At 36.3% G+C, this 24,337-nt stretch overlaps 1 protein-coding gene across 5 annotated transcripts in view; it reads right to left on the reverse strand.

Annotated features, from left to right (window-relative positions):
• CDH18 (cadherin 18) overlaps positions 1–24,337 on the reverse strand; it is a 512,714-nt gene that overhangs the window by 121,582 nt on the left and 366,795 nt on the right. For all 5 annotated transcript variants that reach the window (XM_049823983.1, XM_049823986.1, XM_049823985.1 and 2 more), the window contains one exon: positions 6,420–6,714. In XM_049823983.1, the coding sequence (XP_049679940.1) occupies positions 6,420–6,714 (295 nt within the window). The remainder of the gene's footprint in view (positions 1–6,419; positions 6,715–24,337) is intronic.

Raw genomic sequence — 24,337 nt, forward strand, 5'->3', positions numbered from 1 at the left:
TTAGAACACAGCGGTAATAACAACAGAACAGGCTGCTCTCATATAATTCTGCATCTGAAAGTGGCTTCTCAGTTAAATTAACCACTAAAGCATCACCTACACTCTGGGGTGTTCAATTTCACATCTTGGCTGTAAGGAGAAGTATGCTTTTGAATTGAATCCCTTGATCTCCCCCATTTGTCGTACTTTGATTTGCCTCATAGAACAGTTTCAGAGCATGCTAACTAGACTCCTTTGGATGAAGCTAAACCAGATGTGCTTTAGGAGCACATGTGATTTTTTCTGACTGCTAATGGGCATTCAGTCTCAGAGACCAGACAACAGCTAATCTGAAATAAGACTTCCCAAAAACATATGGTGTGGACATCAGATCCTCAGTTCCAACCGATTAACTTCATAGATAGGTTTCCATTGCACAGAACCGTTTGTTACTGTGCACACCCTCAGTGTACACTGGCAACAAAATACCTAAAATCATGGAGTCTCACTTCAAGTACAGTAAAGTAAGCATGCAAATCTTCACAGATTTGGATACTTCACTGTTTGAGAAACTATTCATTCATCTGTGCCACACAAAATTGGATGTCAAAAGTTGCTTTTTGTATCTCTACTGGTGATTTAGTAAAAGGTACAGCAAATGTGTCTGCACACTTAAATATAGTGTTTCCTGGTCTCTAAACAGGCCAAATACATACAGTCTCATACATAGATATATTCACGCAGCAGATATAAGGACATCTTGATGAATTTGAATATTGTAATAAAATCAAGCTGGAGCTAGTAATCTATTCATAGTTATTCAAGAGTTAATGGTAAAACTGACTAAATTACTGTATTTGGGTTTATGTGGCAAGGTAAACAAATATGAATTAAAGATAGTGTAATTTTCTTAAAATGTTCTAGGAATCTATTCAGTCATATTTATTTGGTATCTAAACTTAGAAAAAGAGTTCCTGCAAACCACATCAAGTCACTTCAAAGAACCGAAAATGCATTTTTTCCCCTCTTCTACAGTCTAAATACTGTAATGATATATTTCTGTAGTCCAGGCAACAAATTCTAACTTGAAGTGGAAAAGCTGTGACCTTTCTGTCTTCTAGTTAAGCTTGTATTCAAGAGTGAAGGCCTGTCCACACTAATTTGTTGTTCTTCCTTTATTCATGGCTTCATTATTTTATGCTAGACTCTTGTGGAATCATGAAATATTAATAGGTTACTCATACACAATGATTTTATTTTTTTTAATTGCATACAAGAAAAACATATCCATCCAAGCAGTACAGTCACCTACCAGAGTTTGCTACCCAGAGTGCTGGGCAACTTCTGTACCTTTTCATCTATAGATTTTCCTGCTTCCAGAAAAAAAGTTACCAACAGTTGCCTACTCATCTAACAGGTTGAGTTCCTATTTGCACTTTTTCCCAGGGTTCTAGAAAATCAAGGTAGGTTATGGAATGGATGAACAGATTTTTGGCTATTTCAGAAGAAAATACCATAAATACTGAGATTTCATGGTTCTCCCATTCTTCAGAGACTTCCTTCTCACTGCTCCTTATTTTAAAAGGTAGGGATAGAATACAAGTGCTTGTATTGCTCATTGATGTGGGACAAAGAAATGGGGCTAGTGAAAGGTGGTATCTCACATAAGCAGGGGACAGGTCATTTAAGCATGAATGGAATGCTATTATACCTTAAAATGCACCACAGTGATTTTCTAACACATCTGTGTGTCTCTCCTAAGAAACACCAGATAATAGTAATTTGGTATTGAATAGTGGCAAAGTGTTCTCTTTTCATCTAAAGGAACACTCAGAATCACAAGTTTTAACTCAACCCCCCACCCCACCTCTCAAAACCTCATTCAGTGCAATGTAGCTCATCAGATGCTTAATTTTTCACTGTATTACACAAGCATGCTCAGCATCTTATAAGATACACCCATACTGGCCTTTTGCCAAACTCTTGCCCGATTTGCTGAGCGCAGAGGAAAGGCAGCTTGTGAAAGCTGTGGGTTGGAACACCTTCTGAGAGAAAAGGTAAAGAGGCTACCCTTACCTTCCAATTATTCCTTCCAAGTTAGCATCATTCAGCTCATCAACATGACAGACAAATCAAAATTCTAAATATATTTGTACCATTCAGATGCAGCATCAGTTTTTGCTGTTGAGCTATGTGTAATGAAGGATTTAGATGGAAAAATATACGGTACAGCTACCTTGCTGTTTCTAATGTTAACAATTCTGAAGAAAATAATCTAATAAAAAAATAAGGATCTAATTTCCCTGGAGACCTCAGAACAGATACGAACATTGGACCCAGAGGCATATCTTCCATACATTCTTCATTCACCTACTGTGAAAGTGCCTGTCAAGAAAAACTCAAAGTTTTGCTATGAAAGCATTTTGACACTCCAGTTAGGCAATAAAAAAAGACTTTTTTCCCCGAAGTGGAGGTTCTGCTTATTCAGAGTACCATTCCACATGATTTCCCACTACAGTTTAGAGATTACATATTGGGAATTCTGTTTTCTTAGCTAATGCTGTATACAGAGCTGGAAAATATGTCTGTATGCTCTGAACACCACCCTCTAAGCTTTGCCTTTTTTCTGCTATCAAAAATAAGCAAGGAAACCAAATTGTAGTTTTATTTCAAAATCTCTTCTTTTGTTTTTCTCTTTTTTAAATATATGTTTACAATAAAAATTTTGTAAAGTTATGTATCAAAGAAAAGCTGAAGGGAAATACTTCAATCTGTCTCTCTGAAGACAAACTTTTAATGTTTAATGAGACAGTTCAATAAAACATGTCTGTTGAGAATGCAAATCTGTATGCATGACTTTCCATAGTTTGCTGCACTGTTAGAATCTCAAATGGATCAATATTGAACAAAAAGTAAAACAAGTGAAAAAAAGGTGAAGTTTAATGAACACAGGGATTTCCTGCTTAACTAAACTGATTCTTACAATTGTCTTAAAACACTAAGTCAACACAACGTGTTTTAGTTTCATTCTACATTAGAAAACAGTGATTTCACCAGGAAATCAACACTTCAAGTCCAATGACTATAATACTGATCCAAGTCCTCACTGTAGAAAATCTCAATATTTTTTTTTTGTCAGCTATCTTCATTAGAAGATAAAAATCAAACAACACAGGAACATAAATAGGTATTTCTCATACAAATCATATTTATGAAGACCATGAATACTGTCGTGCAGATTATCTGAAATTATGACTACCTCATATTATAATACCCTGGAAAGGAGTTCAGGGAAGTCCACTATGCCTACTAATTTCCTAGTAGAATTTATCGGGAATACTCTTCTTATGTATGACCTCACACTAGAAAATTTAATATGCAGTATTTCACTCATTTTGAAGCTATCTGAAAATGAGCAGATATGGAAGACTTTTACTGATTGAAAATGTTTTTATTTCCTTTTACATTTAGATAATGACTACTCTTTCATAAACCTTAAAACAGAGCATAGTTATAGCGCTCAATGAAACTGAGTTTTTTACACTGCAGAAGAAATCATTTCAGGTATAAACCTTGGTTCCTGAGCCAACTTTTAGGAAAAAAGGTTCAATGAAGGCAAGGAATAGGTGTTTTCTTTCAGCTCTTTCAGCATAGTACATAAAGCGTAAATAATATGTTCACTTTGTGCCACAGTGAACACTGTGATCTAGTATTTTTGGCAAATAATTTAATCAAACTTACCTGTACTTTCTTGTCAGTGAGCTAAAAAAAGAAAAGCCATAAAGGTCCTACGAGCTTTTACAAGTAGATCAAGAAAGATTCAACTTGTGGGAAAAATACCAGCTAACTTCTTGAGGAGACAGACAGGAACCTGGTGCTGAAACTGAACAGCACAGCAGAGATCAAAAATACCACCTGCCACTAGGCATGAGGGCTGTTACAGAGAGAGAGTAACATTGAAAGTTCTTTAAATGACCATGTAAAAAAAACAAAAGAAATTTTTGAAGTAGTAAAGTAGCCTTAGGAATTCATAAAGTAACAACAAGAAGTTCAGTTATGTATAGACTCCGCAGCTAAATGTAAAAAAAATGTGCTAATTACAGAACTAATAAAAATGTCATAGGGAGCTCCATTATTTGATAGAAAGAATGTATCCTGTGGAAGCAATAATAGAATTAGTCTTCCTGAGACTGCAGACAATAAAATGCTTTCAGTATGCAACAAACACAAACCAATCAATAAGGGAAAAAGTAAATAATCACCATAAATTTGCAATGAAAATATAATGTATGCCTACAGCAGACTGCCTATACAGTGCGATATGAAAATTCAGTTTTATTGACACAACTGGAAAGCTTTGTGGAATAGATATAGATATGTGGAATAGACTCAGTACAACCAGTAAAGTATTTCATTTATAAAACATATGCATTAATGCTTTACTTTATCACTAAAACTTCCTTTTTTTTGCCATAATCTACTCTGTTTTATAACCCAAAATGCCATCTCAGACTAACTATTCAAATTTTTCTTTGGAAAACAATAACTTGTATAATGTAGTTGTACAGTAATACCAAGATTCAGGCTACTACAGAATCATGACTAATTTCTATGTAAGAATACTACATTTTGAGAGGATGAAAAAAAAGGGAACTTTCATAAATGGAATGAGCAAATAAAAATTAATTATATTGGCCGCTTTTGACTTTGAGGATAACATTGATTTCCTTTCCACTCTCTCTCTCATGCAGAAAATAAAAGGCTTCCACAGGGGAAGGAAATAATCAATTAACTAAAATGGTCTCCATTAAAGACAAAGGAAACTGAAGAAAGAGGAACAGTTATGCTTTTTTGGAGACAGTCGATAACAGAAACAAATTTCACATCAAGACAGTCTGTGGTGTGACGAGAGACAATTGAGATAAGAGCTTAGATGCTACTGAAATGAACTGCAACTCTAACAGTAAAGCTTTGTGCCACAGTGAATTATCAAAGACAACTGCACAGGTTTTGTATAGGCCCACAATAGTCCTACTGGGAGCTCCATCCCCTCACTCTACTTCCCACAAAGGTATATTTCTTAAATAGTCCTGGTATTATGACATTACTCACAGAAATACCACCCTTCCGTACTTCCATAAATTTCTCTTGGGAATGATATTGGCAATAGTATGCTTAGATAGTTAAAATAGGGAATTCTACATTAAAAACATGTCCTGTTATATGCACTAGCATCACTGTGTAGATGGAATGGATATGTTCATAGCTCTGAGAAGTAAAAGATGAGATCAAGGAAGTCAGTATTTGAGAGGAAGCTATGGTTTAAGAGAACAATGAACAATTTGCAAATTATTTTAAGGAATAAAAATATATTTGACCTATAATCTGAAAATCTTCAGTAGCTAGGTACTGACCAAAAGAGAATGGCTAATAAGGATTGCTCGTCTGGTAGAGACCCAGAACAGGCTATTAGAAATAATAATGTTAATAAATAATGATATTTAAATATGGGAGGACCGAGAAATAAAAATTTCAAGCAAAGATGAAGTAACAATTCCCCATTAGAGGGAAACAGACTGTGGAAAGAAGAAAATTCATAAAAGGGAAGTTGAAGGGCAATACGTGAACAATGACCTATGAAACAAGAGAGAAGTGAAAAGTGTGTGTTCATGAGGTAAATATCTGTACTGTCCATTCAGTAACAAAAGACAGCAAACATATTTCACAAAGACCAGTTATGACAGTCAAGCTTTCTTAAAAAATATCTAGCACAAAAGTAGTATTTCCATCTGTCTATTCTAGACTAGTTATGTAGCTTTGGTGTTGTGATATTAGAGGAAAGTTACAAACTAATTTCAACACCAGAGAAGCAATAAAGAAAACTGATTGCATAATGTAGCACCCCAAAGAATAAGAATATCTGAACTACATGTCTAACAGGGAAAACCAAAGATCAGTACTTTTTTGAACTTTGGTTCACTTCATAAGAAACTTAATAAAGGTAAATAAACATATGACACCATGGTCTAAAATAATCTAGAAAACTACTGTTCCTTTGTATTTGTTTAATTCTGTGAATGGCATAGACTATTCATGCAGGCATAAGAGAAGGCCATAAAGTGTGTAGTTGAAGGAGGATATATGAATACTTCTTGTTGCTAGAGTGCAAAGTACCATTTGCCCAGGAATGTCTGTTAAGGCATTCAAGAATAAGAGTGACTCTCCTCTATAGTTCGTGTGTGTGTGTGTGTGTACTGTTTTCTTAATATGAATGTCGCAAGTAACATACGAGGTTGCATTTGATGTCTTCTTATCATCTCAATTGTTAATATCTTTTACATACAATCAGCAATACAATAACGTGTCACAATTTTGTCAAACAGTATGTGGCATTTTCACTTGTTAAAAGACTGCTGAATAGAACAATTTGTTTTCCTTACCCATTTCAGACATCTCTGGCACAGTAACAATGTATGGTCCATCTGTAAATTTTGGTGCATTGTCGTTGATATCCTGCACTTTGATAATAAATTCAGATTCAGGCTCGAGTGGCTTGTTTGTCCGTCTATCAATAGCTTGGGCATGAAGCACATAGTGTGTCTTCTGCTCTCGATCTAGGCTTTTGGTTGAATGGATGTCTCCAGTCGTGTCATCAATAATAAATATAGTCCCCGCCCCTTCTCCAGTAAGAATGTATTTGACTGATCCATCACCTTTGTCGGAATTGGAGTGCAGCTGTAGAATATATACACATAAAATCATATAAAATGACATATTCAATTTCACAAAAGGTTATTGCACATAAGATATAAAAACTACAATATTGCTGTTAGCACAATTCCACTTAGTTTTTAACCTTCCCACCTCTTGCCATAATTCCTCATGTGCTATTTCTAGCAAGTCAATCGTTCTGTTCAGGGTCATTTCCACCCAGCATAGTTAATTTTTTAAGCTGGGATTTCTTGGGTTCTACATCCATTCTAGAAAACTTCCCTAAATTGAGAATATTCCAGTAACTGGGGTGGGTTTGGTTTTAGTCCTTCTAGCAGTTATCTTACAGCACTCACAGCCAGAAACTCTGCCTTAAGCACTAAGCCTGAAGTAGTCACACTGAGGATTGTTTGCTTCAATGATTGTAGTTCAGTCCCACCACCTATGTTATCTTCTGTGGCCCCAAAGACAGCATCATTTACTGTAAAAGGAAACTGTGCAGTATGGCAGTGACAGATGTCTGTCCAGCATTACTCTATCCCTCAACAAAACAAAGCCATTTTCTCTGGGTTTTGTTTGCTTTAATTAGAAAGTCATCTAATTTGCTTGTATTTAAATTACTAATAATGAAGTAATGAACTTTGACTGATACTGCCAGCATTTTCATTGTTCCTAACACACTTTGTACTGTAAAATACATGTTAAGTGTGTTATACCCCTCCTTGAGTAGAATAAAGCTTATATGGGGGGGGGGGGGGGGGGGGGAGTTACTGTTGTATTAAGAGATGACATGAAACAGCTACCCATTAAGTCTCAGTGCTTCTAAATTGACTTTAAAGAATTGCCTGTTTAGATTAAAAATGAACATGTGTTCTCTGAGAAGGAGAGGTGATTTCTTGACAGATTAAGAGGCTTTGTGGTTTTTTTCTTTAAAACAACTTTGAGAACAGAATGTATTTATTGAGGTGCATAATGAGAACAAAGTGATAATGCAGAAATGAACAGCCTCAGGTATTGCGCAGTTATATTATGATGTTAAATCAGAAGGGAAACTTCCTAATTTTAAGAACTCACTTATTCTTATCCCACTGCCCTGACTATCTCAACATCTGCAATGTGGCATTACCAAGTTTCTATACAGAATCTGAGCAAAGCAGAATCAGAATGCCAGATATTATTTTTTATTAATGGAACACAAGGTGTCAGTTTTCAGACTACTTTCCATTCTCAGTTTAGAAATCATTTGGGTTGGATAGAGAGAAAGTAAGACTTTTGGAGGTACAAATCATCTTTTTTTCTGACTTAAGGCATAAGATACAGAGGTGCTGCTATTTTCTCATTCTCTTCTTGCACCCTTTTTGCCAAGTCTTTTTCTTGCCTTTAAAATGATCTAGCTTGCTATTTGTAAGAGGAGCAAGCATATGGGGCTTGGTAACATTTTTTATCTCGTGTATTAAATCTATGAAATTATGGTGTTGCACAAAATTTATGTCTTGCCCTGTAGGGGGAGTTGGGAGGGGGAAGTCTAATAAAATTAAGATTGTCAGCTCATATAAATTTCAGCGTGACTTCGTTCAATGCACCATATACTTATCTGAGCCACAAGAAGATCTGACTGAATACCCCAAACAAAAGTGGATCATCGCTGCGGACCCTTTTTTTTTTTTTACTTTGAAAATGGAAGAAAGAAAGTAGCAGAGAAAGGGTCTGTTTTCTTGGCTTTGCCTTTATAGGCCCACAGAACAGTCTTATACCTTTGCTTTAGAGTAGTGATGGGCAAAATTCTGGTTACATCTCTTGTTATCCTCAGAATAGTACTGTATTCTATTAACAAAGGAATAATTCACTCAATGTAAAATGCCAGGCATCCAAACTTCCTATAAAGTCAAAATGTTCTCTGAAGTGATCTATTCCTATGACCAATAATAGTAGGTATTCTGGTATTCTAACCTTGGTTTGCTGGTATTCCAATTTTTCAGAAACAATCAGAATTGTTTTTCTCTTCCTGCAGATTCCTTTTTTGATAAAATGATTCCTAAGTGTTAAGTGTTTGCAAATGTTAACATTTGCTTCGGAAGGATTGTCTCTAATTTATGGGGAAAAACAACCACGAAACCCAGGAGAAAATTTGTATGCCCAAGAAAATGACAAATTTGCTGACTTTATGATGCTATAAGGAACTCAAGGTAACACTATCCCAAACTGAAGAAGATCACAAGAATCTCCATCATCATTCTCTCCTTTTAACTCTGCATGTGTGTATGTAAAAGCGTATTCAGGTATACCATATAGACATCCCAGCAAAAATCACTGCATTCATAACTGGAATTATGAAATTATGAAGCAACTAAGAAATTGCTTACATAGATGGGTAAGAAATCAACAGAGTAAGGAACTATTGTAGAATTTAAGAAGTAAGCTTTCCTCAAAAACCCCAAATATCATCATAGACATGGTGTTCCAATACCATACTGCAGAAAGGCACATTCAGAAATTCACTGTGATAGCAGAAAATGCATGGAACATTTTGAAAAGTTAATAACATTAGGTATTTTTGTTGTGAAGAAACAACTATTTGTACTTGTCATCAGTGAAGAAAATCCAGGTACATTTTGAGTTAAAGAGGGCTTTTACATCTAACAAGTGATAAAAGTTGAGAAACACAAAAGATGCCTAGCTGATTGCACAGCCATCTGTTATTCCTCCTAAACATCATGTCACCCAACAAACTTCAACTGAAAAATGCATGCAGGAGTGTCACTAGAAGAAAATTATCTGAGTGTTAATAAATACTGAAAGCCTTCAATTTGCAACTGGGTCTTTTACACTGCAGTTGTAAGGCAACAACTGAAAACAAGAGAAAGCTAAGAGAAGTTCCTGCTTCCCTACTTCCTAGTATTTCTTGTATTGTTCGAAATATAACACTTTGATTTATGCCTTTTAATTTCTAATGCTGAATTTTAAATTCACATAGGATTTTTCATAGCATTTCTACTGCATAATAAAAGGGCCTTTCCTTTGTCAGCTGGTTTATATTTCAGTTTTTCTGTAAAGTAAAGATTAAATGACTGTTTGTCTTCTTTAATACTTCCATCTCAGTACAAATTGGCCCAAGTAGAAAAATATCAAGGCTTCTCTCAAACACTTATTTGCAGTATGTGTTGTGCTGAAGAGAGCCCCTGGGAATCCCTGCTTAAGACAATGCCTACCAGATTAATGAGAGATTCATGTCCCTGAGCATGGCGCGCTTCTTTCTTTTTCCCTGCGTACTATGAAATCATCTCTACAACAGGTGGTTTATTCCACAAAAGCATTTCTAATTAGAATAAATGCAATTCACCGTTAAGGTTACAAACACATGGTTTGGGAGACTATTTCTGCAGCTATGTCCATAATGACTTACAAAAGACAGCGAGGAAGCAAAATCTGGCTGGACAATAGTGGACTCTCTCTCTACTTGGGACTGCTGTAACTATTTCTCTTTCAGATTGACAGAGACGGGGATGCCGCTAAGCAATGCAGACTCAAGCCAACCCATGTTCTGTTCACCAGTTCAGACCTAACTTGTGTGACCTGGAGAAGTCTTCTCAACCCAGATCCCACAACAGGGTGTAGACATTTCATTTCAATGAGATGCCACCACCTCTGCCAATGACTACTGTGAGAACACGTATACACTAGAGGATGAGACATTCACATGCTGTAGTAATGTGAATAAATAACTTAGATAAACACAAAATATGGTGTTATTTTTTCCCCTGCTGTGCCAGTCAGACTGAAAGTTGGAACATTGCAGGAGTCTCTTAATTTAAAAAGAAATACAAACGCATTGCAAACTGAAACATGATTACTCATAATGTTGAGTAACGAGCACTGAAAAGAAATACAAGGGAAATATTGCAAACATTATAACATAGCGCTCTGATTTCTGTATCAGAGGTTTTCACTATGACTATGAAAACACTACTGAAAATGTCTCTCAGTAGGTCTTAGTTTCTATGATAGTCCACCTCATCTGATGATTATATATTGATTTGTGATATTAACTTTTTAACTGCTACTTAAAGTAGCTTTTTTCTTCTTTCTTAAATTGTTTCAACATGCTTCCCTAAGCAATCTCACCTTAGACGCAAACCCCTATTTTAAAAATGACTTTGCAGACCAAGAGTTTGCCTTGTTAACCACTAGAGACTAATACCGCTTGCACTCACCACTTAGCCCTCCCCAGGCCCCCAGGACTCCCCCCACTCTGCCCAGCCTGGCCATGGGTCCCACCAAGCCAGGTCCCCCCTCGGCCTGGCCCCATCCCCAGGGAGGTGTCCGATGCCTGGGGCTGCCCCAGTGGCCCCCGGCTGGCCCTGCCATCACCCACCTCGGGGAGCCCCCAGTGGCCCAAGCCCCAGGGAGCTGCCTCACTCTACTGCTCCCCGACAGCAACGTCTCCGATTTCCCAACTTCCAGCTAGTGCAGTCTTCTGAATTCCTTGTACAAATGCGATGGCCTGGCTTCTGAAAACATTACTTATCACTGCTGATTTGGTTATGCTCCTACCAAGGACATATCTGTTCAATATTCTGAATCTGTCCACAACCAGAAGCCGCCAGAAGGGATTTAATTTTCATCCCTTGTTGCGCATTATTCCTGTCTTTATTTCTCTGAATTTTTAGGAAAAGAAGAAACTGAAAATAATAGCTGAAGAGCATATCTGGAATGTCACCTTTATCAACCCAGTGGGCACCACTTCTTGACATATTTAATAACAGGTTGGATTCAGGATGATTTATAATGGTTCCTCAATCTTTAAGTAGCCCATATCAGCAGTGTATGACTGATTTTGCAGAATAGCAACCAAGGTGTCCTTGTTTTGCTAAGACTTAAACATTTTTCTTCCATCAGTCCATTTAAATGCTTACATTTCTTTTAGTATTCCTGCAGACACTGTAGAAGGGCTACACCAAACATTTCAGTTAATGAGTTTTCTTTATATTCTTATATTAATTTTGATACTATGAGTCTTTAAATACTCGTAATTTGATGTATCAGCATATTAACTGCTATAAAATGAATGCACAGATTGTAAGCTTATTGCCCAGCTAATACAGTATTGTTAGTGCTAGTAACTGCAAAGCAATCGGGTAGCTAAAGCCTTACTGCAAAACCAAATGGTCACATGGCTACTGCTTAGCTACTGGCCTTATTCACTAGCCTTCATCTTCGTACATCTTGTACTTAATTGTTTTAGCTAACGCTTAGCTGCATCATATATCCAAACATTTAAGCATACATACTCATCAAGCAAATGAGCACAAATAGGCAGAAATTACTGGACAGTATAGAAGCGGGGACCAATGGGAAAGAAGCACACTAATAAGTACTATAAAACCAATCAAAAAATTGAGTAGGAAGCCAACATCCTGCTCCTGCTGGGAATGTGGGATGCTAACAACTCACAGCGATCACCACGCTCCCCTGAGCTTGCCCAAGGAAGATGAGCCGCTACCAGGAAACCATGCGTGACAGAAGAATGAGAAAGAAGCCTGGATAAGAGGGGCAGCTCTAAAGTAGAAGAGTTGACTGTTAGTGATTTAATTGTGTGACTGCTTCCCCCTGTTTGCTTTAATTGAACACTTTGGATTCTTGGTGTGTTGTGTGGGTGGCATTTTAAGTGGACTATTAATGACTTTTACAATATTTTAATTGGACTACCAATAAATTCTTGGATCTGGATATAAGGTACGTGCTGTTCTGCTGAAAAAAAAAATAATAATTTCAGTAAGAGATTCCCATACATGTGCTAAATTCAAATCCGAGGCTGATTTGAAAAAAAAAATCAAGAGCTGTTGCACTAACCTAATGAATTTAATCAGAGTAGAAGTAGCTATGTACATATAGACCTAAATTATTTTGAAATAACTGCAGAGAATTAACTTAAAACTTGTTGTTGACAAATAATAAACAATAAAAATAACATGCACAGAATTCCAAAAGCAAAACTTAAGTTCCGGTAGTGATACTACCATTATGTCTTTTGAATAAAGTATTGTCTTCTGTTTGGGGAGCAGCATGTTCTTTCAAGGAGAGCAGCAGCACCTCCTCTTCTCAATTCTATTGTCATTGCCAACCAGTTTAACCAGACAAGAGGGCCCCCGCACAACACTACCACAGGGAAGTCTACCAATGAGTCGCCCAACCTAGAGGAATGACAAAACTATTCCCAACAACATGAGCTATGAGCTTTAGTAAAGCATAGGAGAACATATTAAAAAAGAATGTATGCATTTTACTTTACTTTTGTTAAGGAGAACTGTTTAATGCTTCACTAAAACCATCAAAATGTAGATACGTATAAAGAATTAACGGTACCACACTAAAACACTGAGTAAAAAATATTTTAATCTTCTCTCTAATAAGAACTGCAATCATGTTGACTTCCTTCGATGTTTATGTAGACACAACATGTAATTTAAAAGAAAGGATACAATAATTTAGTAGTAGGAAAAAACACATATAAAATTATTCTGAATGGTACACACTGCAAAATCAGAGCCTAGCTGATACTACTGAAATGTTCATTGTGCCTATGCAGTAAAAACATCCTCAGATTTGTCGCAGACTTGATTCCTTTGGTCTGAGCTATAAAATACGTTTTAATGAAATATACTGCTCAGGGCAATGTCACACCTTTTGATGGAATTCTCAGAGGGAATCATTAGCCCAGGAGATAACTGTATTATCCATAGCAGTGTCCACAAATTGAGAAGAAGCTGTTCCCCACCCTTGTCAAACAGAGGAAGAAAATACAGAATTGCAATTGCCCCCATCTGCTGAATAGGTTTTCCAAGATAGAAAAAAAATAATTGGATTGCAATCATCCAGGAAAAACACAACTGAAACAATATTAACTTCACAGTATAACACTACAGCATACAAACATCTGCTCTTGCAAGATGTGCTTATCTGAAGTCCGCTTCTTTGCTGCTGCTTTTGGGGAGACTGGGTAATGGCAGAAGCATGCAGGTGCATAAGCAATCACATCTGAAATACCATCAGGTGTACTAAAGCTGACACAAGTGGTCAACATTAGGTTCTAGTTTCTCTCTGTGCAAAAGGAAGACTCCAGTGAATGACAAGAAAATAGAAAATGGAATCCTAAAACACCACAATAAATGTTTATGTATAAAACTGTTGTTTTCAAAGAACACTATATATTTTTAAGAAAAATAGAATCCAAAATTATACCTTCCGTGTACTATGTGTCTAAATCAATATAGAAGAAAAATACTTCCACTCTGCTGAAGTTTTCATATGAACTCACTTCACAGCAGTAAGCTTTCATTCCAGACATCTTTTACTTGGGCAAATGCTATGATAGACATAGAAACTATTTTTTTTTTCTTTTTAAAGAAAGTAGGATTTACACAGCATATTTGTCTTACAGGTTTTAAAGAGCTGGACAGGCATCCTGTTGCAGAACATGCTAACCAAAGTCTTCTAAAAGTATAAGTAGGTCTCAGGGCTACAGCTGTGACTACAGCTCACTGAACCTTTACTCTAAAACACACCTGAAATCAAGTTGGTCTTTTTGTTTGGGTCTTATTTGAAAAAAAAAAAAAAAAAAAAAAAAGGTTACCTTTAAACAGAAAACAAAACAAGACTACTCATTTCCCAGGGCTGCTCTATAGCCAGGAGAGTTGTTTCAGAATGGAAGCACACTGCCTTTAACCCATGAAATGCTCATATGCAGTGATAACTTATGCAGAACGGCCACAAGATAGTAGTGTAAGATAAGTGCTTGACTCTGTCGTATCATATGGCCTTTCATTCCGACTAAGTAAGGAAAATCATAAAAAGGTCTTTGTTACAAAGCTTCTATTTTTTTAGCTCTTGCAGTCTCCTTAAAGGGCAAGTATCATTATCTCTCTTTCAAAAAGGAGTAATCCGAGTTTCACAGACTTGAATTAGCAAATTTACCCAGAAATAAGAAAACAATTCAGATTTTAAAAGCCCCGAACCAGACTCTGGTCCATCCAGTTGTGATATCGTTAGACAGTGCTGAACTCTGCAATTCCCAGAGAAAGTGGGAGGGAATGGATTCCTGAAGCTATAAAAAAAAATTATTCCTGGAGGGCTACAGAATTTCAGAACATTTAGAAACTCATCTTTTCCATGCCATCAGAAAACACCATCAACAGGAAAAAAAAAAAAAACCCAAACCCAAAACCAGTAAATTAAACTATGAGAGATGACAGTTAGACTTTAAATGAATGCTTCATTGTTGCATTCAGCCAAATAATTCTCAAGATCTAGGCCAGATTTCTACTAGGTTTGTTTGTATGGTAGTCAGAAGTCTGGCTTCAATGTGTATGAACAAGTAATTAATGCATGGGTCAATGTTATATTACTTCACAGCATTCTGCTCTGGCAATACATGACTCCTTTCTCCCCTCTGAGGTAATATATTACTAAGCTAATGTGCAGAAAACTACTTCATGCTTTGTAGACAAATTTATAAAATTGCGTGGTCTTCAGTTTTCAGCATCTCCTCACAATCACTGTCACCAAAAACTCACTTTATAATCAATAAATCTGTAATTGTGGTAATAACTTAGATTCCTAGATCCATGTAAAAGGACCATAAATTTGACATAAGCTTGAATCCACATGCCCTGATGACACACTCTTACTAAAAGAAGTCCTGGCCACACTACACCATCAGAAGAAGAATATGTGGTTTCAGTCTGTGTTGTTTCTAAATTACAGTCAGGAGGTGCTATGCCAGTATAAAGCACTTCTAAAAATCATGCCTTTCCTATAAATGGGCACAAGCCTACAATAAAAGTGCTTCAGTTCACGGTACTACTCTCTGGCACAGGCCTTGCAAACTTCTAAATTTGCTTACATCACTGAAGCACTGCTTTGTTTGTAAATGCTGTTTCTGTAGACTTTCTACCGATGCTCTTGACCTTCATTTCTGGTGCTTGCTCAGTCAAGCTACTCTCATTGCAGGATGGTGTTTTTATGTGCACAGAGACTCAAACTCTGCTTTTCTTTTCCATTTGCAGTAGAGAGGGAAAAAAGGGAACACATCCATAGTAGCAGGGTCTTCCAGAAAGAAAATACATACCTGCCCTTATTAACAACAATGCCAACCTACGGATTATTTCAGATTTTTCCAAACAAGAAAGAACTATTAGTTCTCTAAAACCCCAATCAACAAATTTGGCATTACGTGGGATCTCCATGTATATAGCTTTTCCTGATATTAACAGGAGTGATAAAAATAGCTCACTGGAGCACAGAGCTGTAAGTGCAATAGTACTCAAACTCTTACGGAAAGTATGATTTATTTGTTTGGTCGCTTATTCGTCGGACAGTGCTACAGCAAATACTGTTTACTCAATGAAAGATCTTAAAACAGCATATTCATTTTTAAGCTCTGGAAAAAACAGATCTGCAGTGTACCCATGTGATACTCTAAATTACTTCTTTCTCCTTTGCTCTTCCTAAATAATATTATGAAGATTTAAAAAAAAAAAGTGTGATTTTCTGATGTTGTATTTGTGAGCCATGTAAAGTCAACAAGAGAAAATTTTATGCCAGGGACTCGATTACTTACTCAATTACAGAGTTTGATTAGGAAAAAAATATTATGCGGAAAAGTTCAAGGAGAGATAATTAATTTACCAGCTTCTTTTTATCCCATCCTTCCAAAAATCTTTCACACATTTTTGTTTTTGATGTCTTTGAAGCTAATTTGTTGAGAAATTTATAAGACTGTGGAAAGAGAACAGGTTAGCTGCTGTCCAATGGCTTCCATTTCAGGTGAAGAAGTTGTTTCATTCTGAAGAAACTGAAAAGAATGCACTACCACGCATTATCAAGAACTGCAGAGATCATTGTTTCAAAAGGATTTAATCTCCGTATTTTTGTGAGCTCCTTATCAACCCATGTTAATGCACATTTCCAGGTAAAACAAATGCATGTTTTCATTATTGGGGGGGGGGGGGGGGGGGGGGGGTTAGGGTGTGATTTTATTTCTTAACAGTTCTTATATACTTTTTAAATATTAGAAAGTGGTATGACAATATTGAATATCAGAATGTCAATTTATTAGGGTATTGATTCACTGCTTCTACGGTATGTAACACTTAAAAGCATGTTTTGGTTTTGCATCTGGAATGCCATTTCATCTCTATTATATGGCCTACAGTTTGTCTTCCTGTTGGGTGAAATTTAGATTTGTAAAAATAATACTTCTATATAGAGTTTCCATTACAAGTCTCACAAGTGATCACTCTTCTTCTGCATCTCCCTGAGAAGAGAATGATTTTTTTTTTTTGCTATCAAAGATACTTTTCTTCTTCCTATAGTGTAGTACTCTTGCTGTTTGCTAGAAGCAAAAAGTACTACATGACACAGGAAAAGAGCCCTGCATCATCATGATGAGGAAATGTTTCCACACATTTCTTTAAAAGGTCACTAGTGCCTCAAAATCCATTGATAATGGAGAATGCCAACTATGCTACTTTCGACATGTTTGTTGGTTAAGTCAGAAAATCCATGTTCACAGCAGAAGCTTATCAATAGCCCCCTCCAGAGAACTCTCATGTAATGACTGCGATAAAAAAGTGACAATGTGGTCACAACTGTTACACTGATGACTCTACTTTTACAAGTAGGAATAAAGAAATGGAAACATATCAGTTCCAGTGAATGGGCATGTAAACAACTGTCCTTAACTTTAGCATGCTTTTTATGAACTGTTACAAAAGCTTTCTGGATCGTATGGATGTAAACTGGCGAGTTTTAAGAATATTTTTCGTGTATTTCCCTACTTCACATATGCATCATCAAGTAGTAGTACAATTTCTGAGCTCAAGGTTTTTTGATCAGGTAATTCTTACCAATAAGCATGCTACTGCTTCTGTATTCTTCTCAGTCATCAGGACCCCCACCTGTCCATAAACATCTGTACTGCCATCACTGCACAGCTTTGATTGTAAGACACAGTTAACCCCCTCATTATTTACATTTAGTTCAGTACAACTTCTGGACAAGTAAAACATAAGTTCTAAAAATGTTTACAACCAATTTTATATCACAATTTACAACTGACTGGCATTTTGAGTGAACAGAATTCCTGTAGAGGCCTTGTGTAACATGTAATCTTTTGCTACTTTTTCCACCTGACAATGTAATTGCAAGTCCTCCATTATATCTTTTCAGCACAGTACAGATCATTTCCATCCTTTCACTGACAACAACCATTCTTCATTGTGACTGACAACACACATTCTAATAATGAGGAAAAAAAATTACATTAGACTTTTGAAATAGCAACCAAAAAGACCAAGCCCTCCAAATATCCAGAAAGCCACATTTAAATTCCAAATATGCTCAATTGTTCCTGTGTTGAATCCATGAAATACCTGTTTCTAAAAGCAGCTCTGGTATATTCTTGTATAACAGGATATACAAGAAGAATCTATGTCCATGAATCAGGTATCTGCAGATGAAATTGTGACGTAAAATTGTGTAACATTTGATATTCTTTCTAAGCAATAATTTTTACATTAGAATTCTCCCACATGTTGAAAAACATGCAAAGTGTGCTGAATTTGCTTACGTAGCTTTAGATATATGGCTATTTAAAAATTAATTAAAACCTTCTCCTCAAAGTTCTAAATTTCTCACTGAAAAAATATTTAAGTTCTTTGCTGTCCATTGTAAAGTCACATATGTTTCATGCTTGAACTTGTTTTCATTTGTCTGCAGGACAGACATATCCTGACGGAATTATCTTGAATTTAGCACAAGAAAAAGCTAGTTGAGAACCAGTTTCTTCAATAGTTACCCTTTGATGGTGTTTAGCAGTAAGTATTTCAAGCAACTCAGAGCCTCATCGATTTACTAAACCAAACAGTAATATATCTGCACGTTACATTTAACACTAAATTTATGTTTCTCATTAAGCACTGTCCTATATTCATCATCATCTAATTCAAGAGGGAACACTAATGTTCTCTTTCTGTACATGTAAGGTATCCCAGACATGCTGTTCCATTCACTGCTATCACTTGTTAGAATACGTGATAAAAAAAAAGCCTGTTAAATTTTGACCTTTCTCCAGAACCAGTATTCCAAGTACATTAAATGCCATAAATAAACTATTCACACTTTGAGGCAATGTATTCCTCTCCTTAGTGTTTCTTACGTGTATGCTGACATATCAATACAGTTGTCATCTATCATGCACATTTCAGTGATTTTTCTTCCCAGAGACTCTCTGACACCTTCTGTCCTCTCAAAAAAATGTTCAGGCAGAATAGGATTGCAGTCTCTAAAGCTACTGGCTGCCAAGAAATGGTTAGGTGGAAATGATGCTTTAAAACAATACATATAACATGATAGGGAAATTAATATAACAATAGTTCATTTCAGGAAGTAATTAAAATGACCATTAATATATCCATTACTAGATATTCTTGCTAGCAGTGCAAGAAGGAGTCAATATAGAGTATTCTATCCTTTGGATGTACAGTTAATACATTAACACATTTTCCATAACAGACAGTCTCCTTTACATTTAAGAAGCCCAGGAGAAAGTGCCCATATGGTCTAGCAGAAGACCTGGGGGTCTGTTTCTGATCTCCCAGTGTCTTTTTTTCTAACTTAATTTCACCAATACTAGGAAGTTCAAAAATATTTTTTCTTTTTCAGGAAAAAATAAAAATATATAGCTTGGTACTTCAAACACCCACTGAATACAAGCTTTCACTCAGTCATCCTCAATTGAGTAAATATCACTCATATTACTAAAATCTGATTTATTCCACAGAAGTAATAATCTAGTAGGTTACTATGTTCACTGGTGCAGTATAGCTCTAACACTAGAGTTCATGGCAACAAAGCAGACTGTTGGTTAGGCAGCAGAAATACAAATTTTATTTTGATAAAAGATCAATTTTTTTTTTCCTCAAATGATAATTTTTAACATGATTCCATCAGCTGGGAATATGCTCCTTCTGACCCTAACAATTTTGTACTATCAGAACTAAAGAAAACTGAGACAAATGTCAGAAATGTAGTAAATATCACATTTGCTAAAGGTGTGCTCAAGAAAACTCTGGAGAAAAACAGAAATGCCTCCTGCCTCCCACCCCTTCTGTTAATATAAATAAAACCTTTGTTCAGGCAAAATCCACACGGCAGAGAATTTCCTGTGTGTGCATGAGCAAACCTACAGAATAAGTATTCAGCATCACAACTGATGCTGATGGGAGAAGTTAAACAAGAAAGATTGTATCAGAACTACTCGTCTGTAAATGCCAATGAGACACATTTTGTCTTACATAAGGATAAACTCCTAAGGATAAACAATCTAACTTGTAGGAGAAAAAAACCCCCTACATTCTGAAGAACAGGCACTAATAATTTCCATTAGACTTTGGTAACACTAGCACTGAATCAGTTTTATTTTAGAGTGACTTTTTATCTGTCTTACAACTACTTCCAGAAGAAATAATATTAAAAATGTTACAAATGTCTTACATCACTTGTAATGTGCGGGAAATGTGCTTCAAAACTAAATTTTCTAACTTTTATTATTTAATGCCTGACTTTTCCTACACATGCATAAAATTAGAAAAAGGGAAGAATGACTGTATTTTACATATCTTTATTTAATCATCAAATGGTTGCTCTTAAAAAAAAAATATCATACTAAGTACTTTTCCTTCCAAATATCCTATAGTCTGAATTCCACAGGACCTTATGATTTATGTAAGGGAGAAGTATTTACTTCTTTGGAGTGGGCTCAGAATTGCTGCTTATCAATTTCATTGACACTTGTCCTTTCTTTTGAATTATGAAATGCAGAACATGAAGGAAACCTCACTGATGCCAGTGGACTTTGGATAAGGCCATTAATGCTGGTAGATAAAAGTAAGGAAAATACTTATTGTTTCAATAATAAACATTAATTTCAAAGATGTCTGCTTTGATTTATAATGCACATATTACATTTTATAAATATATAATGCATGACAAGATATAAATCTTAAAATAAACCCAGGTAACATCATAAAGGGAGAAAATTGTGATTTCAGACTTCAGACTTTCAGAACTGAAGGCAGGGGAAGGGGGAGAAAGGTGTAGTCGAATAATCCCCTATATCTGCAGTTAGATGACCTGGAAGAGAGCACTAAATTATTTCATTCTTTGATTATATTTTCAAGAATATGATTGTTTTACTGCCTCTGAAGTATCTGGCATTTATGGGAACCAACCACATTGACATGGGTATGCAACATTTTGCCATGTCAAAAAAACACTACTCAGATACCGTTAAAGTAGTGGCAAGCTATTGCCTGGACACAGACCCCAAAAAAAAAAAAAAAAAAAAAAAAAAAAAAAGTTGCTCCCTCTTCAGAGGTAGGACTAAATTCAAAGTGAATGAAAAAGGAACAAAAGGAGATAATGTGTCCTATTCGGAGGATAAAGACCTACTGAGCTAATGAATTATAATCCTTCTGCTGTCAACAACATCTGCAGACGTTACATAGCTGAAATACGACTTAGGCACAAAGTACTAGAAGTCTCCATAGTGTTCATTCACACTGGGTCGTGAATGGCAGCGTAAGATGGTTCTCAGAACATCAGATATGGCTATTACCTTATTAATTGCTTGCTCAGGCCCAGCTGTCTGCGTAATCAAGGTCAGGGCAAGAGCAGAGACCTCTCAACCAAGCTGAATTCTGAGCTGCAGAGTACTTGGTGGTGCAGGAGATCAAAGGGAGAACTTTTCTGAAGTGAAAAGTTCCCAGAGTTTTCAGAGTGGAATAACCTCACGCCTCCCCCCTACCCCCCCCCGAAGCTGCAGGTGCCTTGTTGTACTGAACCCTTACTCCAAAAAGACGAAGTCCCACTCAGCCCAGGATATCGCATCCCCATCTGATCAAACTCTCCCCTCAAGTCTTTCAGGCTATCTCACAAATCTCTATGTTTCAAACACTGCCTCTTCACTTTCTTCCGGTTCTCTCTTCTTCACCCCATGTTCTCCTATGCAACCTAGCCTGTAACACTCATCTGTACACTCCACATGCACTACAGTTCCTATAAGCCCACCTCCAAGTGCATTCACATTGAATGCACTGATAAACTGTAATGCCAAGGACACATGAAAATTTAAACATCAGCCTCTGGTGTTTAAAATTTTTGCTAAATGAAATGGAGACTTTTTGGAGGATGATTCGGTGCAAAAATCTGCAGTGAACAGAGTGAATATATGGCAAAAAAAAGTGTACATTTGTAGCTATATATAAATATGCATTAATAATTATAATAATTTATGCACTTATCACTCCTGTACAATTAAAAGGGAAATTTTCTAATAGAAAAAAAAACAATCCACAAAACTGTTTGCTTTTAGAATTAAGGTAGCCAATGTCGAATTTTCATTGAAGTAAATAATTCAAAGTTAAGGAGGTCTCTGTCTCAGGACCATCTGTGTTTCAGCCTTTCCTAAACACATCTAAAGGCTCCATGGGCAGGCAACAAATACATTTTCAGTTTAAAAACATGCCCTGCCCCTCCCCACCAAAATATCCATATTTAATTCTGTGAAGGCAGATGCACACCTATTTACATATATAGCACACATGCAATCTTGATCAAGTTGAGAAAGACAGCTTAGAAATACAAATATTTTAGAATTAGATATACAAATATTTTAGTACACTGAACTCCCACTTTGCCTTTTCTTTTGAACAGAGCATTAACGCAATTTTCACAAATCTACATGTATTTCTAATGTAAAGAACAAAGCTTCCAGCAGTCAGCTCAAAGCACATGATATGGCTGTGATAACAGCTTTGCATAAAGACACCAAGGACACAGACATACAGTGAAGTATGAGTTTGCATGCTATTTATTTCCTCCCTGGAAGTGGTGCTTTCAGTATCATGCTGTTATTCAGAAAATTAGCATTTGAAGGGAATACTTGCTTGTGAAATTCTCAAAATGCTCAAGGACAGGTGAAGCCTTGTAAAAGCAGAAATTAATTAATGATAAAAATTCAGAAAATAGTTTCATAGCCCACAATACCTTGGGATTAGCACACCTAGTTACAGATTAATTCCATTTGTGTCTTACAGTAGTAATGCTACAGCTTTACCTCTGTCTGTGTAATTTTACTTCTTACATTACGCAACCCCCCCATGTTACGTTTTGTGAGTTCTGCAATTTTTTTCTCCTCATTTAAAATAATTATTTTTCAAGTTTCATTTGGTCTTAAAAATGTCCTTGGTAAAAATGAAAGCCTGTGAAATAGAAACAAAACACTACCTGAAAATAAACCAGCTCATTTCTTCCTCGTGAATATGAATTTTTCATACCTACCCCTGACCAGCAGCAAGCATGGCTTACTGTATATGAATACATCCAACGAATGATTTTCAGCTAGCTTTCAGCTTCAGTTCCAGTATCTGTTCAGTAACCAATAGAAGATTTTTCCCAAAATAGTCTGGTCACGAAAAATATTCTTCTCACTCCTATTCTGGACAATCGTCTCCAATAATGATATGAACATTTTTGTTAATATTATCCAACTGCCAATAGCAGGGAGTGGAAAAATGTTTCTGTTCCACTGTTAAAAAGCTTGTTAAAAAAATCAACTTGTTATTGCAATAACCTATAAAGGTATCCTACATGACACCTTCCTCCTCCTCCCCAGCCTGAAGTGCTTCCTGTAGTTGTTCACTTCTTTAGACAATAAAAAACTAATACTTCATGGTAGAGGAACAAATTATTGTCATGGTTGTGCTCCCCTGCCTCATGCAAAAGAAGGAAAGAGAGGTCATATTTCAAAACCTTAGCTGGTGAGGTAACTGGACCTGATTATCAGAAATACTACCTACTAACCCAAGATCTGAAATAGCTTTTTTTCTAATAGCCTACGTATGTGCTCTCCAAGGAGCCTCTGCATGAAAGAGGTACCTCTCTCTCTGCAAAAACTGCATCGGCTCAGGGACTCCAGAAAACAATCAACTGGGGCCTGGAATGGCCAGCATGGACCATACCACACAGGGGACTCGGGGCATTTCCTGATGTCCTATGCACTTACTATGTACTTAACAATCATGCTAAGCTACACAAACATTTCTAGCTAATTAGTTCTGGATATGACTTCATTTTAGTTTGTGATGATTAATAGTTATTTCCCTCCAACATCCCCAACTTGTGCATGTAGTTTCAGTAGTTAATATACAAGTAACTCTGACATGTGGACAAACATCTTAGACAAAAAAAGAAAAAAAAGAAAAAAGTGACAGCAGGAGAGAAAATGAATGAGTAAATGAATGAGTGAATGACGGAGATGATGCAAAAGAGTACTGATTAGATGAGACAGAGTAGACAAAAATCTGTTAGGAAACGTTTAGTCATAGCTAGTCCCATAGCAGGCTCTAGTTATGGAACAGATGATCTCTTGAGGTTTCTTCCCAGCCTAAAATTCTGTGGCCTTTTAAAAAAGCATTTTAGCTATTTCACGTATAAATAATCTCCTTATCTGTGATCCTGCCTTGAATATGGATAGGTAAACTAGTCCAAGTCTATGATAAATCAGACTCTTAACATTCAAAGGTAGCAT

The sequence above is a fragment of the Accipiter gentilis genome, chromosome 20 (genome assembly GCF_929443795.1).
Source record: "Accipiter gentilis chromosome 20, bAccGen1.1, whole genome shotgun sequence".
Taxonomy (NCBI): domain Eukaryota; kingdom Metazoa; phylum Chordata; class Aves; order Accipitriformes; family Accipitridae; genus Astur; species Astur gentilis.